Source organism: Plodia interpunctella, chromosome 12 (genome assembly GCF_027563975.2).
Source record: "Plodia interpunctella isolate USDA-ARS_2022_Savannah chromosome 12, ilPloInte3.2, whole genome shotgun sequence".
Classification (NCBI taxonomy): domain Eukaryota; kingdom Metazoa; phylum Arthropoda; class Insecta; order Lepidoptera; family Pyralidae; genus Plodia; species Plodia interpunctella.
Window position 1 is genome coordinate 624,423 of NC_071305.1, and position 17,002 is coordinate 641,424.

The window sequence follows — 17,002 nt, forward strand, 5'->3', positions numbered from 1 at the left end:
TTAGTTTAAGTAATTTTTTTGACATCAATAAATGATGTATATCACATCATCTAAATTGAATAAAGAATTTAGATTTTTTTTTATTTACAAGTCCTCCGGGTTTCACGGCGTCACAACCCCGAAAGCGATCGGAAACATGCACAGTTGAATGAAAAATGACTTCTTTAGTGAAGTCACTGTATGATGTAACCATACTACAACACTGTAACTCCACAGACAAGCCCGAACGTAGCTCTCTGGCGAAATACATTTTCGCCAGAGAGCAAGGAGATCCGACCCGATAATTTCAAGGTTAGATAAAGTACTTATAGTCATGGTAATGAGTAGTAAGAAAGGACCCTGGACTTCGACGCTCAGCTTAGAAGAAATCGGGTAAACGCTCGGATGATAGAGAAGCCTCATCCATGAACTGGCGTGTGGTCCCGCCCTAGTATAGGACCACTAAATGTCCCCCCTTGGAAATTGTACGAGGGGACCTGATAAGCAACAATACCATTCGCAAAGAGGGTTGACGTCAGGCACAGTCACAGACGAGTTTTCACAAATTTAAGGTTATTTTGTATACCTATATAAAATATATATGCTTTATAAAATATTAGGCTTTGCGGCGCCACAGTCCATAATGAAGCCGGGAACACGCGAAGATAAGGGAAAAAACTCATCGGGAACTCACAGCATGAGCGCGTTCATGTCTTTTGTAATTCACAATTTTACGCGACTGCCTAAAAACGAGTATTATGGTTTTACGGTCCATGAATGCGTACTTATATTTATTCCTAAATTACCATATTCCCACTTCACATACGACTATGGGCTCGATTCAGCACTGTCTGTACATATAAAAGCATATTACATATTATGAGCCCCGAAAGGATTTAAAAGTTATGTAAACTGTAGCGCGACATTTGAAATAAAAAGGCTTGTTAGCAGCTTAAATGGCAATTGTTCACAATTGTGCATAGCGTGGCCGATCCCCGCGACCACGTGCAATATGTCAACATAACTACATAATTTCGATTCCAATTAAATAAATTGCAATGCGGTTGTTTTCCCGCAGGTCATCGACCCCGTTGCAGCGGCCATCTTTGACCGTTACACTCGGACGAGTTTTTCAATTGATCGTTTTATGTTTTATGTATTTACGAGTGATCGCGCTCGGGGAAGGCGCCAGCATCCGATCACGCGGTGACATGGACCGGCCAGCGGCTGCAGCGCTTTTGAATTTGTATCGATTGCGATAAGTAACTAAAACGCTAACATTTATTCAGAGACTAGCGGCTCTGTTCGGCTTCGCACGATGCAATATTATGCATGTTATAAACATTTGAATCATAACATCTATAAAAATAGGGTTTTTTTTATAAATTACATGTTTGACACATGCTTTTATTGTTGCATAGAGAGATCTTATTATTGCATTCAATGTGTGACTAAAAAAAAATCATATCCGTGCAGTAAACCGTTGAGGAGTTCCTATGTCTGGAGCCGTTCCTGGATGTACCATTTGTCATGGTAAATAATGCAATACTTAAATGTATCACGTCACTTTGCTTCAGCTAACCTACCGACATTAAGTGGCAAGTGAACCAAATGTTCAACCAGTATGCAGGATTCCTTGCGATGTTATCCGTTCGTTACATTACATTGAGACAGATTGGTACACACACATGTAACACGAATAGCGAACCTGGGACCTTTCGCTTCACAATTCTCACCGCTGGTCCACCACCGCTTCGACTGTTCCACTAATCATGTGTTTCGCGAGTTGTGTGTCTGCAGACAGGTAGGGTCAGTGTGCCGTTACTCCGAGGTGGACGCCCGTCAGGTATACGACTGCCGGATTTGGCAGGCCTCTGCTCTGGGATCGGAGAAAAAACACAGAATGCGCCAGCGGCAACTTTATTGCACACAAGTTTACTTTTTAGACTTTCAATTTTTGAACGGCTGAACCGATTTTAATCAAACATATCTAAGAACCACCGCATAAAAATTAGCTATCAAATAAAAAAACCAAATCCAAATCGGTTCACCCGTTGATGTACTACGGTGCCATGTACACAGATAGACACACAGGCCCACTTAGCAGTCAAACTTATAATAACTTTTTGCGTAAATCAATTGGTCGACTGATAGGACTCACCAACGCTATCACACTGGAATCCTGTGCTGGATTCGCTTGCATACAAGAGCGTATACTTATTTATTTATTTATCTATAGACACATACAGATTAACAGACATAACATCCAAAACACCTGCATGATAGTCAACACAAAATTATAAACTATAAATTGTGATTAGATTACAATGTCGAATCGGTTAGATATTTTACAAAATCATTATTAAATTTATAGTGTAGGCTTGTGTCGGCTAGTAGGCATGAAAGATGTGTGGAACATGAGTGATTTGATAACTTTTTTGTGTTCTGAGGCTGTAAACTCATGTCTTTGCACTGTAAATACATTTTACCACGAATTTTACTAATATTGTTTTAGTAGATTTAAGATCTTCATGCAACAGTCATTGTGGGTCCAACTAAATCGGGAATCCAGTTGATGAACTGAAAACTTGTTGATTAATAATATAAATAATAATATAATTGACCAAAATTTTAATCCGTTACCCAACCGCGATTTTATCCGCATTATTTCGCCTAAGATTTAGTTTAGGACCGGAAGTTTCGGGCTTTCTTAGTATTCGATCGATTAGATACAATATTTAGACTCTCTCATCTGAGCGCTCTAATTATCAGTGAATTTATTAGTATCTCAATATAAATAAATAAATATATTACGACAAATCGCACAGATTGAGCTAGCCCCAAAGTAAGTTCGTCGCGTCGTCAATTTTGTGTTATGGGATACTAACTCAACGATACTATATTTTATAACATATACATATATAGATACACATCCAAGACCCGGGCCAATCAGAAAAAGATCATTTTCCATCATGACCCGACCGGTTCAGGGGCAAGCACTTCACCACTGCGCCACTGAGGTCGTCAATAGTAGAGTAAATTACATAAATTTAAAACAGTAAATTGGTAATCATAGCGTAATTTCATCGTTTCTTGCTTGCAGCACAACATAGGAACACGCTGAACGCCATGCCCACCACCTGAAAATATGGGATGTTTGTAAATATATTTCTACACGGAGGGCGGCTTTGTTATCACTAGGCAGATTTTCATTTGTTATCATTAGGCAAGTGTAAAGTCACGTGCATTGATATATTGTAGACTTAGTAACATTGGAATAAGAACAAATATGTATGGGATAAGTGCGCCGTTACATGGACTACGATAGAAAACAAACTTCCAAGTTCTAGACATTGAAATAATAGGTTTATTAATCGATATTTTTATTGATGTATTGTTGAATATTTTGTTATATCTTTCTTTACTAATTTTCGTATTCATATTTCGTACTATAAAGTTATTACAAACAAACATAATAATGCACGTGACTGCACATATACACGGGATCCAAAAAATACGAGAATCTTTAGCTTTAAATCTCAGGAAGAAAACAATATGTCAAACTATAAAACGTGAAAGTATTGGTCCTCAAACACACGAAGCAAGACCTGGAAGCAAGGAGAGACAGATATGGGTGTACGCTAAGTTGTTGTTGTTCAGTTGTTGTTCAGTTTCTTCCCAAACAATCCAGCGCAAACCCATCTTATAGTTGGGTCCCGACTTTTTAGGAAGATACTGAGAGATACGTAAACACGAGGTGTACCTCAGCAGTGATGACTAGAACAAGGACACCGGCGATGGCGTCCCCGAACACCTCAAAGTAGCTGCCCAGTCTGCTGACGCAGCCCTCAGAGAAAGCGTCGTTGCCCTGGCACTCTGTGATGGAGGAAGGGTTGGGGCAGCAGGTCGGCGGCAGCACTGGGTAGATGCCGTCGTAGGACGAAGGGCCAGTGGTGCCACAGCAGCTGAACTGGAGTGAGAAAGAAAGGTTATTTTGAGAGCGATAAAAAACAAAACTAAAAAATGTTTTTAGAAAATTGTTTTTAACTGAAGTAGGTACCTATTAGGTTCTATATAGAAAAATTAATTCTGTTAAAATTTGTGGTCCTCGGATAAAGTCTAATGGCTACTTCACAATATCGTCGCCGAACTCAGATGCCCCCTGTGTGTGAGTATTTTATTACCGAAATGAAAAGCAAGCAACAATGTACGTCGACACCACCCATTGGTTATTCGACTGGGAAAAAAATTAATATATGAAGGCATTTAAATAATTAAACATAAAATTTAAAAGTAACTTTAATTGATCAGAAGATTTACAATTTCTTTTGGTTTCATTAAATAATATTAGAAATGATTTTGACTGCAAAATGACATCACAGCACATTACTGTAATACAAGCTTCATATAAAATGTTCTTTTTGACACCTGTTGGAGATCCAACTGTGGGCGAAGTGCGATCGGTTCGGAATGAGACACAGCGAACCAATCACATTGCGCCATTGTGACGCAACGACAACCACACTGCAATGTCATTGGTTCGCTGCGTCACACTTCGAATCTATGCCCTCTGTGTGCTGATAGTTTTCCGTCGGAATCGTGTAAAGAAAGCCGACTTTCGTTTATTGATGCATGTCTTTCTTGCAAAAGCTGAATGAAATATTCACTTACAGCGAATTCAATCGCGGGAAACAAGTCCAGGTTCCTAAATGCGTCAACGACCCATCCTTCAGCCGTCTCCCGAATGTTGCTTAGCCCTCGGAACAGGATTATCGCGAAGTATAGCTTACCGGCAGCCAACCCTGCCATTACGACTGCATACTGAAAAATTCAAACGTATTTTTTTATAGTAAATAAGTTTATTCGTTTAAAAAATATACTTACATGACGATTCATTCTTTCTCTCTAATTTGAGCGCTTTTCCGGTCTCTTCCCCAGCCGTTGAATTCCGGAGCCCAGGGCCGCTTTCCTATATTTTCTAGTGGACAAACTATCAATATCTATATAATTTTCCAAAAAATACTCACCATAGTTAAAAGCCATCTTGACTGATTAATAGCGCCGTAACAGCCACAAAATCCAATAGCAAATATGATAGAACCAAAGACGATGATCGTGATAGGAATAGCATTCAGGTTCACAGGGATCTGATCTAGGATATCAGATATTTGGACGAGTACAGCCACGCCCACACCCACGAGAGTAGCGCCGGCAAGCTGAAAATAGCAAATAATTATTGACGTAACTTTGCTATATTTTATGAGAAAGACTTTGTCTTTGCTTTTATTTTTTACTAAATAGAATATGAAAATAAATATGTAAATAATATAAGTTACTACTGTACTACTATTTCTCATAATATTCTGTTTTAAAAGTTTAACAAAACTGAGAAAGCTAATGTTGTCTTCGAATCAGAAGATTATTTTTACATAGATTTAATCAAAAATTATCTAAGCTGCATGTCAACATTTCAAACCACAAAATCTTTTACTATTACGATTCATTAATACTTACAGCAAACACCAGATTCACAAAAAACAAAATGTACTTCACTATAAAAGTTACACACATCGTGATTACTTTTACCTTTTAAATTAGATAGAACCAAAATTTTCACATTATTTATGGTAATATTTAGTTAAACAATCTAGTACTGATATATAACGGAAATTGATAATGCTATCTAATCTAGGTACATTTTTATCAACGTAATTTTTCAAACTGAGATAGAAAAGCCTGTAATAGTCGATGTAGGTTAGTTGTTATTTAGTATATGGGCTAGTACAGTCAACATCACGCAAAGGTTCTTCATGAATCTCTTTTGTGATGGTGATAGAAGTTAATAATACGTTTCGTTATGTAATTTTGACTGTACTTTGGGCTGTGGTAATGAAGTGTGAAAAATCAGTAAAAGCACTGAATGCACTTAGAATTATTATGCCGGCTCCACACTGTCGTCGAACAGTTCGCCAAACTTTGGCGGATTCGGTATACATTGCTGGTTTTTCATTGCGGTAAATAAATGCACTGGTACAACTAAGTACGCAATGTTCACGCATTCGCGTCGCCATGTGATTCGGTGCGTTAGTGTTGAGCTGGCATTAGGTGTTTTGTGTAGGGGTATCCTAGTTATGGTATACATACATTACACATATTATATATCAACCAAATATTTGCACATAGGTATGTTTGGATATTTACAATTATCAAGTGTTTATAATTGCTAAGGTTGATAGCAGCTTTATCTTTGTTATCACCCGTCGATTGCACCTTATCGGACACACATAGATTTAAAAAAAAATTGACCGGTGCAATTATTAATAGTGGCGAGCATTTTATCAATATTGATTTTCAAAGCACTGTCGGTTGAATTAGTCAACTTGGTACACGGGTAGAATATAATCTGGGTACATAGGGTACTTTTCATCCTGAAACTCCGACGGAAGCCTCGGGGCGCAGCTAGTGCTTTATAAACCAGAACTTCAGAAGTTGCCAGTAACTTTTAGCTGAGATCAAAAATCAATCTGCATTTCTATATATCAACTCCTGTTATTTTTGAATAATCCCAAATATGAATCATTGCTGTTATAAAATTTACAGGCATAAGTCATAAGATATTGGATATCGTTATCTGATAAGTAATAGCCATGTCCCATTGCTCAGTCGCACTCTCTTGTTTTGATGTCCGTCAATATACAACGCAAAACAAGCACAACTAGTTGTGCCACCCCAGTTACGTGAGTTTACTAAAAATTACTATCAATACATATAATAAAATTGAAGAAAGGCCAAATTTGTACATTGGATATTTTTTTAAATTCATCATGGAATATACTTAGTTATTGATATAGATGACGAAAATATAGTTTTGGAAATTTTCGTCTGTCTGTCTGTCTGAACGCGCATTACTCAAAATCTACTGGACCGATTTGCTTGAAATTTGGTATGTAGGTACTTTATATACCGGGTTAACATCTTATATACATTTCATTCCGGCAAATGTTCAGGTTCCCATAGGATAATTGAAAAACTACTTAATTATGAATAAAAAATGCCTCAGAATCCTGGGTTAACATCTTATAGACATTTCATCCCGGAAAATGAGGGGGGTCCTGTAGGAAAATTAAAATAACAATCCACGGAGCCGATTTACTTTAAAATTTTGTAGAAAGGTGTAAACAGAATCTAAACAAATTGTTTTTATCGATTAAAGTCTGTTATAGATATAATGGGCGTATGTACTCGTATCAATAGGGATCGCACACGACACCCGAACGAAGCAGACGTGTTATTAATTCATCCCGTGTAATTTATGTTTAAAGTGGTAAAAAGTTCACAATCTAAGTTTATTTATACACTCATCTGTAGTTGAAAGTGCTGTCTAGCTAAACGTGTAAAGGTTTTTACCAGTGGCCAAAGGACTCAAAGACTGTGAGTGATTTTATTTCAAAATTCTAAGGTAGTTTACAAGCCAAACGGTCGCGCGCGCGCTCACTGTCCGCGCCCCCCGCTCCGCCCGCTTGCTCCGCATGCCGCGTTTGAACGTGCTAGTTTACTTGCCGCTGTGCCTTGTTTGTGTCTTCTTAAGCTAATTTGACAATTCAAGATGCCGAATACTTCGGTGAACATTTGTGCTGGTTGTAATAAATCGTTGCCCAACAAGGAGTTTATGTGTTGCTCTATTTGTAAGGCGAGATATGACTTAGAATGCATAAATATTAGTCAACAGCGCTTCTTCTCATTCTTCATGCATGATAAAAATCGTCGTGAGAGCTGGAAATGTCCCCGTTGCCTAAGTAAGAAACCTAAAAGTTGCAACCAGAATACCCCCGTTCAAATAAATACCTCACCTGAACAATTAAGTAACGTCACACTACGCCGTCAGTTGACTTCGAAGGATTTGTTTGATACAAGTACAGACAAGATTAATAATTATGTTACCCAGAGTACTGAGGTTATTTTGTCCTCTACGACAGAATTTAAAGAATTGATGGAAGAAATGCGGGCTGTGCGCAATGAAATAAGCGTATTTCGCTCCGTTATGTCAGATCTTACTGCGACAATTAATGCGCATAACCTCCGTTTGCAAACGCTCGAAAGCAGAATGGTAGAATTGGAGACCAAGCGTTCTGAACCCCAAAGTCAAGTGATTTCCAACTTGGAAACGGCTGTCGAGCAACTAAAACTAGAAATAGATGAAAGAGATCAACAAATGCTTGGAAACGATATCGAGATCGCCAACTATCCAGAGTGCAATAAGAATGCCACTCACGTAGTTCTGACAGTCGCCAAAATACTAGGAGTGGAAGTCGGTGAACGTGATGTAGTGAGTGCGGTGAGAATGGGTGCGCCCCCTAGGACCGGCGCGGCCGACGTCGGTGGCGAGCGCCCCCGACCTATTGTCGTGCGCCTTGCATGTCGTGATCTGCGCGACGCTCTTCTTCGGGCCGCGCGCGTGCGCCGCCGCCTCACTGTGCCTTCTAACAGCGAAAGTAGCACTACCACTTCACCCCGCCTATTTTACATCAACGAACGGCTCACCCGCCGAAACAGACAGCTATTCCTGAGGGCACGAGAGGCCGCCAAGCGTTTGAACTGGAAGTTCGTATGGACGCGAGATGGAAAAATCTTTGCCCGACGGGAGCATGCCGGTGAGCGTCTTCGACTTCGCTCCGAGGTGGACCTCGTTACGGTTTTTGGGGATAACTTTGTTGGTGATGCTAACCAGTCTGCACAGTAAATATGATGTAACTCTTCTTTCTTCGTTTATTTTATTTATAAAATTTTGTTCCAAACGTTATTTCATAAAATTGTATTTTAACCTCTTTAATTTTGTTTTCAAAACTGCTCCGCAGCATAAAACTGTAAAAGAGTATTTTTATCAAAATAGGTATAATTTAGTTTGCCATAGATCGTCACTATTTTTATATATGGTTTTGATTAATATGTTTTATATGTTCAAAGTATTGTACAGTAGCTTCTACTTATTACACCTTAGTATACTGCAATGTTATGGTGCTATTCCTAGTTATGAAGAAAGTGCCACTGCGTCGCTGTTGTTTCCGCCTGACACACAATTTTGTGATTCTGTCGTATTTGATATATATATAAATGAGCGTCATATTACCATTCTTAAAAAGTATTTAATTAATTCTCAATTTATCACATTATCGCATTCTTTTGTTTTTCAATTTATTAACAAGAAGTTATTCACATTGGGTTTTTTGAACAAAGGGTCTCTGGGAACGAAGCATGATGAATTTCTAGCCGCGTTAGAGAGTCGTTCGGTGGATATTATGAAAGAAAATGAAGAGAAACGAGCACCTTTGCCCTCGGGGTATAGGCTGAGACATATTCCACGACCTAAGGACTCTAAAAAATTGTGCGGAGGTGGTGTTGGATTTTATATCCGTGACAGTATTTATGCTAGACAGATTAGGATTCCTCATACGGATACAGTTGAACAGATGTGGATTGGTGTTTCCCTTGGTGGCTGTAAACTAGCGATTGGTACTGCGTACCGAGCGCAATGGGTTGACGTGAATACATTTATTGATGCCCTAACTGAATCGGTGATGTCTCTCTCCAGCTACGACCATGTTATAGTCTTAGGGGACTTTAACATTGACTTTCTTAATTCCTCTCTACCTGATACATTAAAATTGAATAATTTTCTTCACTACACAAATATGGTACAATATGTAGATAAACCTACTCATTTTACAGACCATTCTGCAACCCTAATAGATGTCGTGTGTAGCACCACCAAATTATTTAATATTTCTGTTGACTACATTCCTGATCTAGGCCGCCATGCATTTATCTCATGTCAACTCCGCCTTAATAAACCCAAGCCTCCCCCTAGATGGATACAGTACAGACCACTTAAAGATATAAACCTAAAAGAATTTAACTCTCTTGTAAATGCCATTAAGTGGGAAAATTTAATTAGTACTGATGTAAATGTAGCCGTGGAATCTTTTAATGCATACTTATTGCATGTTTTTGATGTTCATGCTCCTATTATTAAATCTTATATTAAAAATCAGAGTTACCCCTGGATTACTCCGACAATCAGGATGATGATAAAGTTGAGAGACGAAGCCCATGATAAAAGTCGGCTGACTAAACTTGAATCAGATATTAAATTCTACAAGGAACTAAAATCTACTGTAATTAAAGCAATGCACTCTGAAAAATCCGCATTTTTTCAGCATAGTATTAACTCGAATAAACAAAATTCTAAAAAGCTATGGAGTAACATCAAAAGGAACATTGTAGATTTCAAACATAAGCCAAGTTTGCCTCCAGGCATAAATGATGCCAATCAAGTTAATAATCATTTTCTGAATGTCCCTGGAAATGACAAAGTTTCTGCTGCAGACCTCATGTATTTTAAAAACAATAGATTTTGTAACGCATCTTTTCAACTAAAACCTGTCGATGAAATGACTGTTTTAAAAATTATTATGGGAATAACTACTAATGCTGAGGGAATGGATGGTATAACTCGTGATATGATCATACTAACACTGCCACGAACACTTAAAATTATAACGGATGTTGTAAATTTATCACTTAAGAGTGGAGTTTTTCCTGAAGCCTGGAAGGAGGCACTTGTTAAACCCCTACCAAAAGTAAATAATCCAACTGAACTTAAAGATCTGAGAGCAATTAGTATGCTCCCCTTCTTGTCAAAAATAACAGAGAAAATTGTTAGTCAGCAAGTCACTGAACATTTGAATTCCAATAATATTTTACCTGCGAAACAGTCTGGTTTTCGAGCTGGCCGTAGTACAGCAACAGCATTGTTGGATGTTATTGATGACACTCTCACCGGAATTGATGTAGGAAAGGGTTCTATAATTACATTACTTAACAAAGGGGGAAAAACGAAGGGGTGAAAAACTGTAAATATGATAGTTCTACACAGTCTTACAGAGTACGCGATAAAAAAATTACTAAGATTTTGTTATGAAGTTCACGTGGGCGAAGCCGCGGGCAAAAGCTAGTTCGTAATATAAACCTTTTTGGATATTGATAATAATGTTCACCACTTGTCAATCGTCGCATAAATTATTATAAACGGCTACAATAAAGAATCCATGATAAAGAATCAAACCAATCGTAAGTACAAAATTAATTTGGCGTTACACTCATTAACATAGTTTTATCTAGAGACGTGACGTGATATTTATTAGATATTTTGATTACGACGAGGTACCTCTCGAATTATGTAAATCGTTAACTCATACATTTCTAATTTCTTCTGAGTTAGTCACCTAAAGGCTTTTGACAGAACTTTTACGACTATCTACCGCACACACACCGCACGGAACTACGGTCATCTTAATGGAAAGTGCTCGCATAGACACTAGCGAACTAAATATGGTCGCCCAGGTACTAAAGCTAACCTAAATCATAAGTTAAAAGGAGAAAACAACTGATATAGGTAACATTTATTTAAGTACTTAATATCTCGTACCTACTATTATCACAATTTCACAAACGATACTTTTAGTATTGACGACAAATATATAAAAAAAAACCTTGTCATTTACACTCTGTCTATAAAGAGTACAAAACGAATTTTTAACGTACTTTTTTTGCCATTGCAATACCAAATGGAACGGTCAAGCCAATAATGCCACGATTACACAGACGAGAACACAGGGCCCTCCATTATTTTCTACTCTTTATCTAGACAGAATGTAAAACATAAGTTAACATTTACAACAAAAATAAATCTATTTTCAAGTAATTTAGGAAACGAAGTTGAAAATCATGTCATAGTAAACAAAAACTAACTTCCACTAAGTACTTACTTTTTGTGTCATTTTGTTCAACGCTTATAAACAGAAATCTTATACACTACATTTAAAGACTTGTAGGTACTACCTTTATAAGTACCTACGGTGGTAATAGTTACGATGAATTTTCTGAGGTACATAATACAGGAAAAAATTGTACATGCTAGGAATGTTGATCTGGCATCATTGTACTCATATGTACGAGTTCGTTAGATATTTCAATTAAGACAAAATACTAACATTATTTTAAAATGATACTAAGTTAATGTGCGTGTATTTGTAGTTTGTATTTTAAGTAATATACTTGATATCTAGACACCATAAATACACAACTATGGTCCTACCCTGCTATTTAACGTTAATTGAAAAGTTAACCTTATAGTGTCTTCTGTAGACATATAATACATTGATGAGAGCTGACAGCGGGCATACCGCAAATTTGTTGCCAATGTAAATTATGTCTACAAAGAGCGTTTCAAAGCTCATTTTTCAATGAACGTTATCTAGCTGAGGGGTAGAAGTGTGAACCTTAAAACTGCGATGAAACAAAATTGTGCTTGTCCTACCAATGTATAATGTATAATGTATAAAATGACTTAATAACAAATTATCTCTAAGTAATGACTTAATAGCGAGATCTTCTGGCCTTGTTGCGGGCGTGGTTAGCCAGGCACAGCCCGAACACCACAGCAACCAGCTGAAAATGAAAAAGAACAATACTTAGGGCCTGTTACACCAGTTTCCGATAAAGCATCATTATTGTAATCTGACAAACAAACCAACTGCTACGTAAATCTGCAATTGTTTTCTGAGATGTTGTAAAATCACAGTCGAATGTTTAAAATGTTAACGGTTCCTTTTTTTATTGACCCCGGGTTTCGCGGCGTCACAGCCCCGCAATGAAACTGCAACACTCGTAGATTAGAGAATATGTATTGATTTATTTATTAACTGACCTCAATAGAAACGACAACAATGGCGACGACACCAATGGCCAGCCCGTAGGTGTGCATGACAGCTTCTACTCTGGCGTTGCAGCCGCCGTACGCATTGCCTTCGTTGCAGGGCGGGGTGGCGCAGCAGGTGTCGGGGAGGGTCAGGAAGGGGCTGCCGTAGGAGACAGGGCCGGACGGACCGCAACACGAGAACTGAAAAAAATTAAAACCGTAAACTTGAAGGATTGCATGCGGCTCTTTATCGGTATTATTATAAAGAGCGTAAGCGTTTGTGAGTTTGTATGTTTGAGGCGGGGTAATCTCCGAAACTACCGAATCGATTTCAAAAATTCTTTCACCATAAGAAAGATCTGGCATCTGACATTATCCAAGATTGCTATAAGCTACATTTTATCTGAAAATTCTCATGGGAGCGAAGCACCAGGCAACATGTAGTGTAAGTTAAAGATGGAAGACACAGCTTCAAAAACCAAGTCCCGTCTAAACAGAAGACAATTTTATTCATAAAATCAAATCAAATCCAGTAAAGCAACTCACAGCAGTTTCGATCTCGTGGAAGGCGGAGGGTTTGTCCTGGAACAGCTGCGTGATGTGTCTCTTGATCTCGTCGATCACCTGCGGCAGGTTGACGAAGATCACCGTGGCCAGCGCGATCTTGGTGATCATGAGCACGATCATCGAGATCGAGTACTGGAATTAACGAATTACTACTTAGTTATAACTTATTTACGTGATTAGTATTGAATTGTAATTGACGAAGAATGTGGCGGATATTTTCCTGTCTTTATTTTTGGTAATAAATCAAACTTCATTGAGATTCAATGACAGTTTTCATCTTTATTATGAGTGTTTTTGAGGTTTCTTCCTCAACCACAAAGGTCAGGGTTCGCATTCTTCTTTTTTCTTCTCCACTTAGGCACGGCTTTCGGCATCCTTAGTAGTCAGAACAATGGCACACAATCCTCCTTGAAACATCTAGCCACCACTTTTTACGTTTGTCCCTTATTGGTGTTTGTTTCCTACATAATTTGGCGGTTTGCGTGGCCTTACCAGCGCCTGGAGTTTATCTGCTACGTCACGCAGCGAACGCTTAACTAGCTAACTAGACTATGTGAACGTGAACGAACTGATATTAATTTGATGTACTTTTAATAACCTAGTAAGTATATATTCGCACGAATACACACAACATACAGTATTAGTCACTATAATAAACTTTACAAATGATTTCGGAAAGTATTTGCATAGATTTTGAGGAGTCTTTTTGACAAGTTCTAAAATGTCTTTGAGTGTTGGAAGTAAAAACTAAAATTTGACGCCTGGTCCTGCCAAAGTTTCAGCGTGACACACATACCGTGACCAGCATGCAGTTGCTCTCGCGAATGGCCCCGCAGCACCCGTAGAAGGCCACCAGGAAGACAATCGCCCCGACCACTATAGTGGTGATGGGCCCGAGCTGAAGGTTCACATCTATTTGGTTGGTGATCGCAGTCACGTTCAGTTGCAGGGCGATGCCCACGCCCAGCAGCGCTAGGCCTGCCAACTGGATATGAAATTGCATTGGTTAAGATTTTGTAGAGGAATTTGTGATAAGTATCTTCTCAGAATAAAGACATTCTCGCTTTTCACGCAATGGAAGTTCATTTCATAAATTTTCTTCAATTTTTTGTTTCATATAGTTTCTGCATTCATTAATGTATCGATCGGTATCGATCGATAAATCTTTTCCTTTATTGTGAATTGGTTTTATAAAAACTTCGAAAAAATTGGCGAAAATATCTATTTTTGCCAATATTAATGATCTCATTATAAAATGAAAAACATTATTGATTGCATTTCAAGCACTCTTCATTTCAATAGTCTCGAAGTGCAGAGATATTATTACTATTGAAGAGTACCTAGATTCAAGTAAATGTTTCATGTCTAAGTAGCTTTATACCTACTACCTATAATTAAGTATACATATTTTGAAGTTTTGAGAAATATTAGAATAAGACGAGAAAAACTGCATGTGTAAGTCTAATATCTGAATAAATATTTCGTCTTTGACTTTAATACAGTAACTATACGTAGCTCTCTAAGAATTTTACAAAACATCTTCGTAATTTATCATCGAAACGATCTAGAACAATTCGCCGCCGTGCCATGTTAGGTGAATGCCATCCAGTATATAACCGATAGCATTACTTACTCTGTTTGTCTATATATGTATGCTTTACATATCAATAAAGATACGTTTATCTTTGTCCTGGAATACCTATCTTATCTTTTTATCTGCCGCACAAAATAGCCATGTAGGATTGGCTCTGGTTAATCAGGTCGAATTATAAATATATCTGTTTAAGTGGTCTGTAAAATTTATTAGGTTAATTTAGACTTAATAAAGGTTGTGTTGATGAAAGCATTTTTTTTCTCCATTTAATTTGAAAAAATATAGAATCTCGGTTACATAATCTACTAGTTTGCAAATTTGCAAGTCGTGGGACTTGCAAAAGCAGAAAATGAGAGGGTAGTTTTAGAGCATATTGTCACAAGACTTTTCAAAGACCGTAATGTATTTGCAGAGGTGTGGTTCGCGCCCTAACATCACTATATAACCAGCAGTGGATGTCGTACGAGGCGACTAAGGGATATGAGACCTGATAGGAAACAGTATTAAAGAGGGTTACCGTCAAACAGCTAAATTTAATGCCAACCGATTCAAATTTTAAAGATTTTGTTACGTGGTCTCGGTGTCACATCTATCACAGTCGGAACGCAACCGAGAACACGCGAGGATAGGAAGCCCAGACTTCTATAATAGTCATTAGAATATTATTACCATCTTACAAGTTACAAAAACATTATTATTTAACGTCATTAGGTATTTTTTATCCTATTTTAGCACTATATAATTTTATAAGATCACCAGCCATTGGAACGACATAGCATGGCGGCTACAATACAATATTCTAGATTGTTAAAGATAGATTTATTAGGTAGATAAGATTCGACATATAGAATTATACAAATGGATACTTACAGCAAAGAACAAATTGGTGAAGAACAGTATGTATTTCACAAGAAATTCACCGCACCCCATTTTGACTACAAAATGCTTTTTACTATCGCGGAAAAATAAGCGCGTGAATGCGTTCGAAGCTGTTTATCAACTGATAGGGCGACCAGAAAATGTACTATAACAACTAAAGTACTTATCAGGTATAAGGTATTCGGTGTTCTTACAAATAATAATCAGGTTTCCGAGAATGCATGATCAGTATTAAGTCTCATATCCTGACTTTTCATAATTTACCTAATCTTTGGCTTCATAATACGAAAACCATGGCTTCTTTCAATTTTTATATTGATGGAAAAGTTTTTATTGGAATGAGACGAACAGAAAAGGGAGTAATATTTTTATAGATTATAGAAACATGGAATTAGTAAGTACTCTGCTGTACGAAGTACTTATTAAATCCATGTATAGAAATTATTAGACGAAGACACAGATTTTAAAACGTTCTAATATCTGTGGAGGAAGGCACGGGAAGGCAATGTTTGATACTATTTGCAAGATCAGTAACATAATGATAATTCAACTCACGGGCATAGATTTTATTATTTTACATTTCCCCTTTTGAAAATACAACCGTAAAAAATATCAAAAAGGACAGTCACGTCTCATGTCCGATCCAAAGTACGATCTTTTGCTTCCTTACTCCGTAACTACAATACTTTCTACAAGTTTTTTTTAAATCTAGTGCGGCATAATCTGTTAAAATATATGATAGATATTAATTAAGAAATTAAGAAATACATAAAAATTAAACGTGGCGATGTCGGTAGGGCGCGGCTGATAGCATTTAATGAGGCATAATTATTTTCTTCTTTCATCTATAAGAAACGCCATCTGTAATGTGCCACATTCTCGTAAACAAATTTTATTACACAAAACATATGTATAACATTTCAATTCCTACTATTATTATTTATCGAGTGAGTTTTTTCTTGAATATACAACAAATGTATAGTAGGTACTGTATTATTATGGTATCAGATACTGCTCCATTAGTTACCTATATATAAATTAGTAGAAATGCAAAGTCAACACTTACTGCAGATAGAATATTTGTTTGTAATATCTTTTTATTATCATCATCTTTTATTGTACAAAGAAAACATGTTAAAAGTACATAGGTACATAACTAGAATGTAGTATATACGAAGGAAGGTCTTCCTTATTTCATCGTTTTATATAAACGCTAGGTATTTTTC

General features: G+C 37.3%; 3 protein-coding genes across 3 annotated transcripts; 1 reads left to right on the plus strand and 2 right to left on the minus strand.

The window, feature by feature from the left end:
- Positions 1-2,496: 2,496 nt before the first annotated feature.
- LOC128674347 (tetraspanin-9-like) lies at positions 2,497-5,642 on the minus strand. Its single transcript, XM_053752839.2, has 5 exons — positions 5,494-5,642; positions 5,007-5,195; positions 4,651-4,800; positions 3,743-3,949; positions 2,497-3,119 (listed from the first exon to the last, which is right to left on the minus strand). Exons 1-5 carry the CDS (start codon positions 5,548-5,550, stop codon positions 3,063-3,065), a joined length of 660 nt encoding a protein of 219 aa, XP_053608814.1. The 5' UTR covers positions 5,551-5,642; the 3' UTR covers positions 2,497-3,062.
- Positions 5,643-8,083: 2,441 nt separating this feature from the next.
- Positions 8,084-8,719, plus strand: LOC128674457 (uncharacterized). Its single transcript, XM_053752976.1, has one exon. The coding sequence runs from the start codon at positions 8,084-8,086 to the stop codon at positions 8,717-8,719; it is 636 nt and encodes a 211-aa protein (XP_053608951.1).
- A 2,704-nt stretch (positions 8,720-11,423) lies between these two features.
- LOC128674326 (CD63 antigen-like) lies at positions 11,424-15,928 on the minus strand. Its single transcript, XM_053752820.1, has 5 exons — positions 15,768-15,928; positions 14,100-14,288; positions 13,283-13,435; positions 12,746-12,937; positions 11,424-12,486 (listed from the first exon to the last, which is right to left on the minus strand). Exons 1-5 carry the CDS (start codon positions 15,825-15,827, stop codon positions 12,415-12,417), a joined length of 666 nt encoding a protein of 221 aa, XP_053608795.1. The 5' UTR covers positions 15,828-15,928; the 3' UTR covers positions 11,424-12,414.
- Between the last annotated feature and the right edge of the window lie 1,074 nt (positions 15,929-17,002).

Coding starts and splice junctions, on each gene's coding strand:
- LOC128674457 (XM_053752976.1), top strand. CDS start 8,084: ATGGTAGAATTGGAGACCAAGCGTTCTGAACCCCAAAGTCAAGTGATT.
- LOC128674347 (XM_053752839.2), bottom strand. CDS start 5,550: ATGTGTGTAACTTTTATAGTGAAGTACATTTTGTTTTTTGTGAATCTG. Junction 4,801..5,006: donor CAAGATGGCTTTTAACTATG/GTGAGTATTTTT, acceptor TGAATTTTTCAG/TATGCAGTCGTAATGGCAGG. Junction 3,950..4,650: donor TTCCCGCGATTGAATTCGCT/GTAAGTGAATAT, acceptor TTCTCACTCCAG/TTCAGCTGCTGTGGCACCAC.
- LOC128674326 (XM_053752820.1), bottom strand. CDS start 15,827: ATGGGGTGCGGTGAATTTCTTGTGAAATACATACTGTTCTTCACCAAT. Junction 14,289..15,767: donor TCACCAATTTGTTCTTTGCT/GTAAGTATCCAT, acceptor TTTCATATCCAG/TTGGCAGGCCTAGCGCTGCT. Junction 13,436..14,099: donor GCAACTGCATGCTGGTCACG/GTATGTGTGTCA, acceptor CGTTAATTCCAG/TACTCGATCTCGATGATCGT.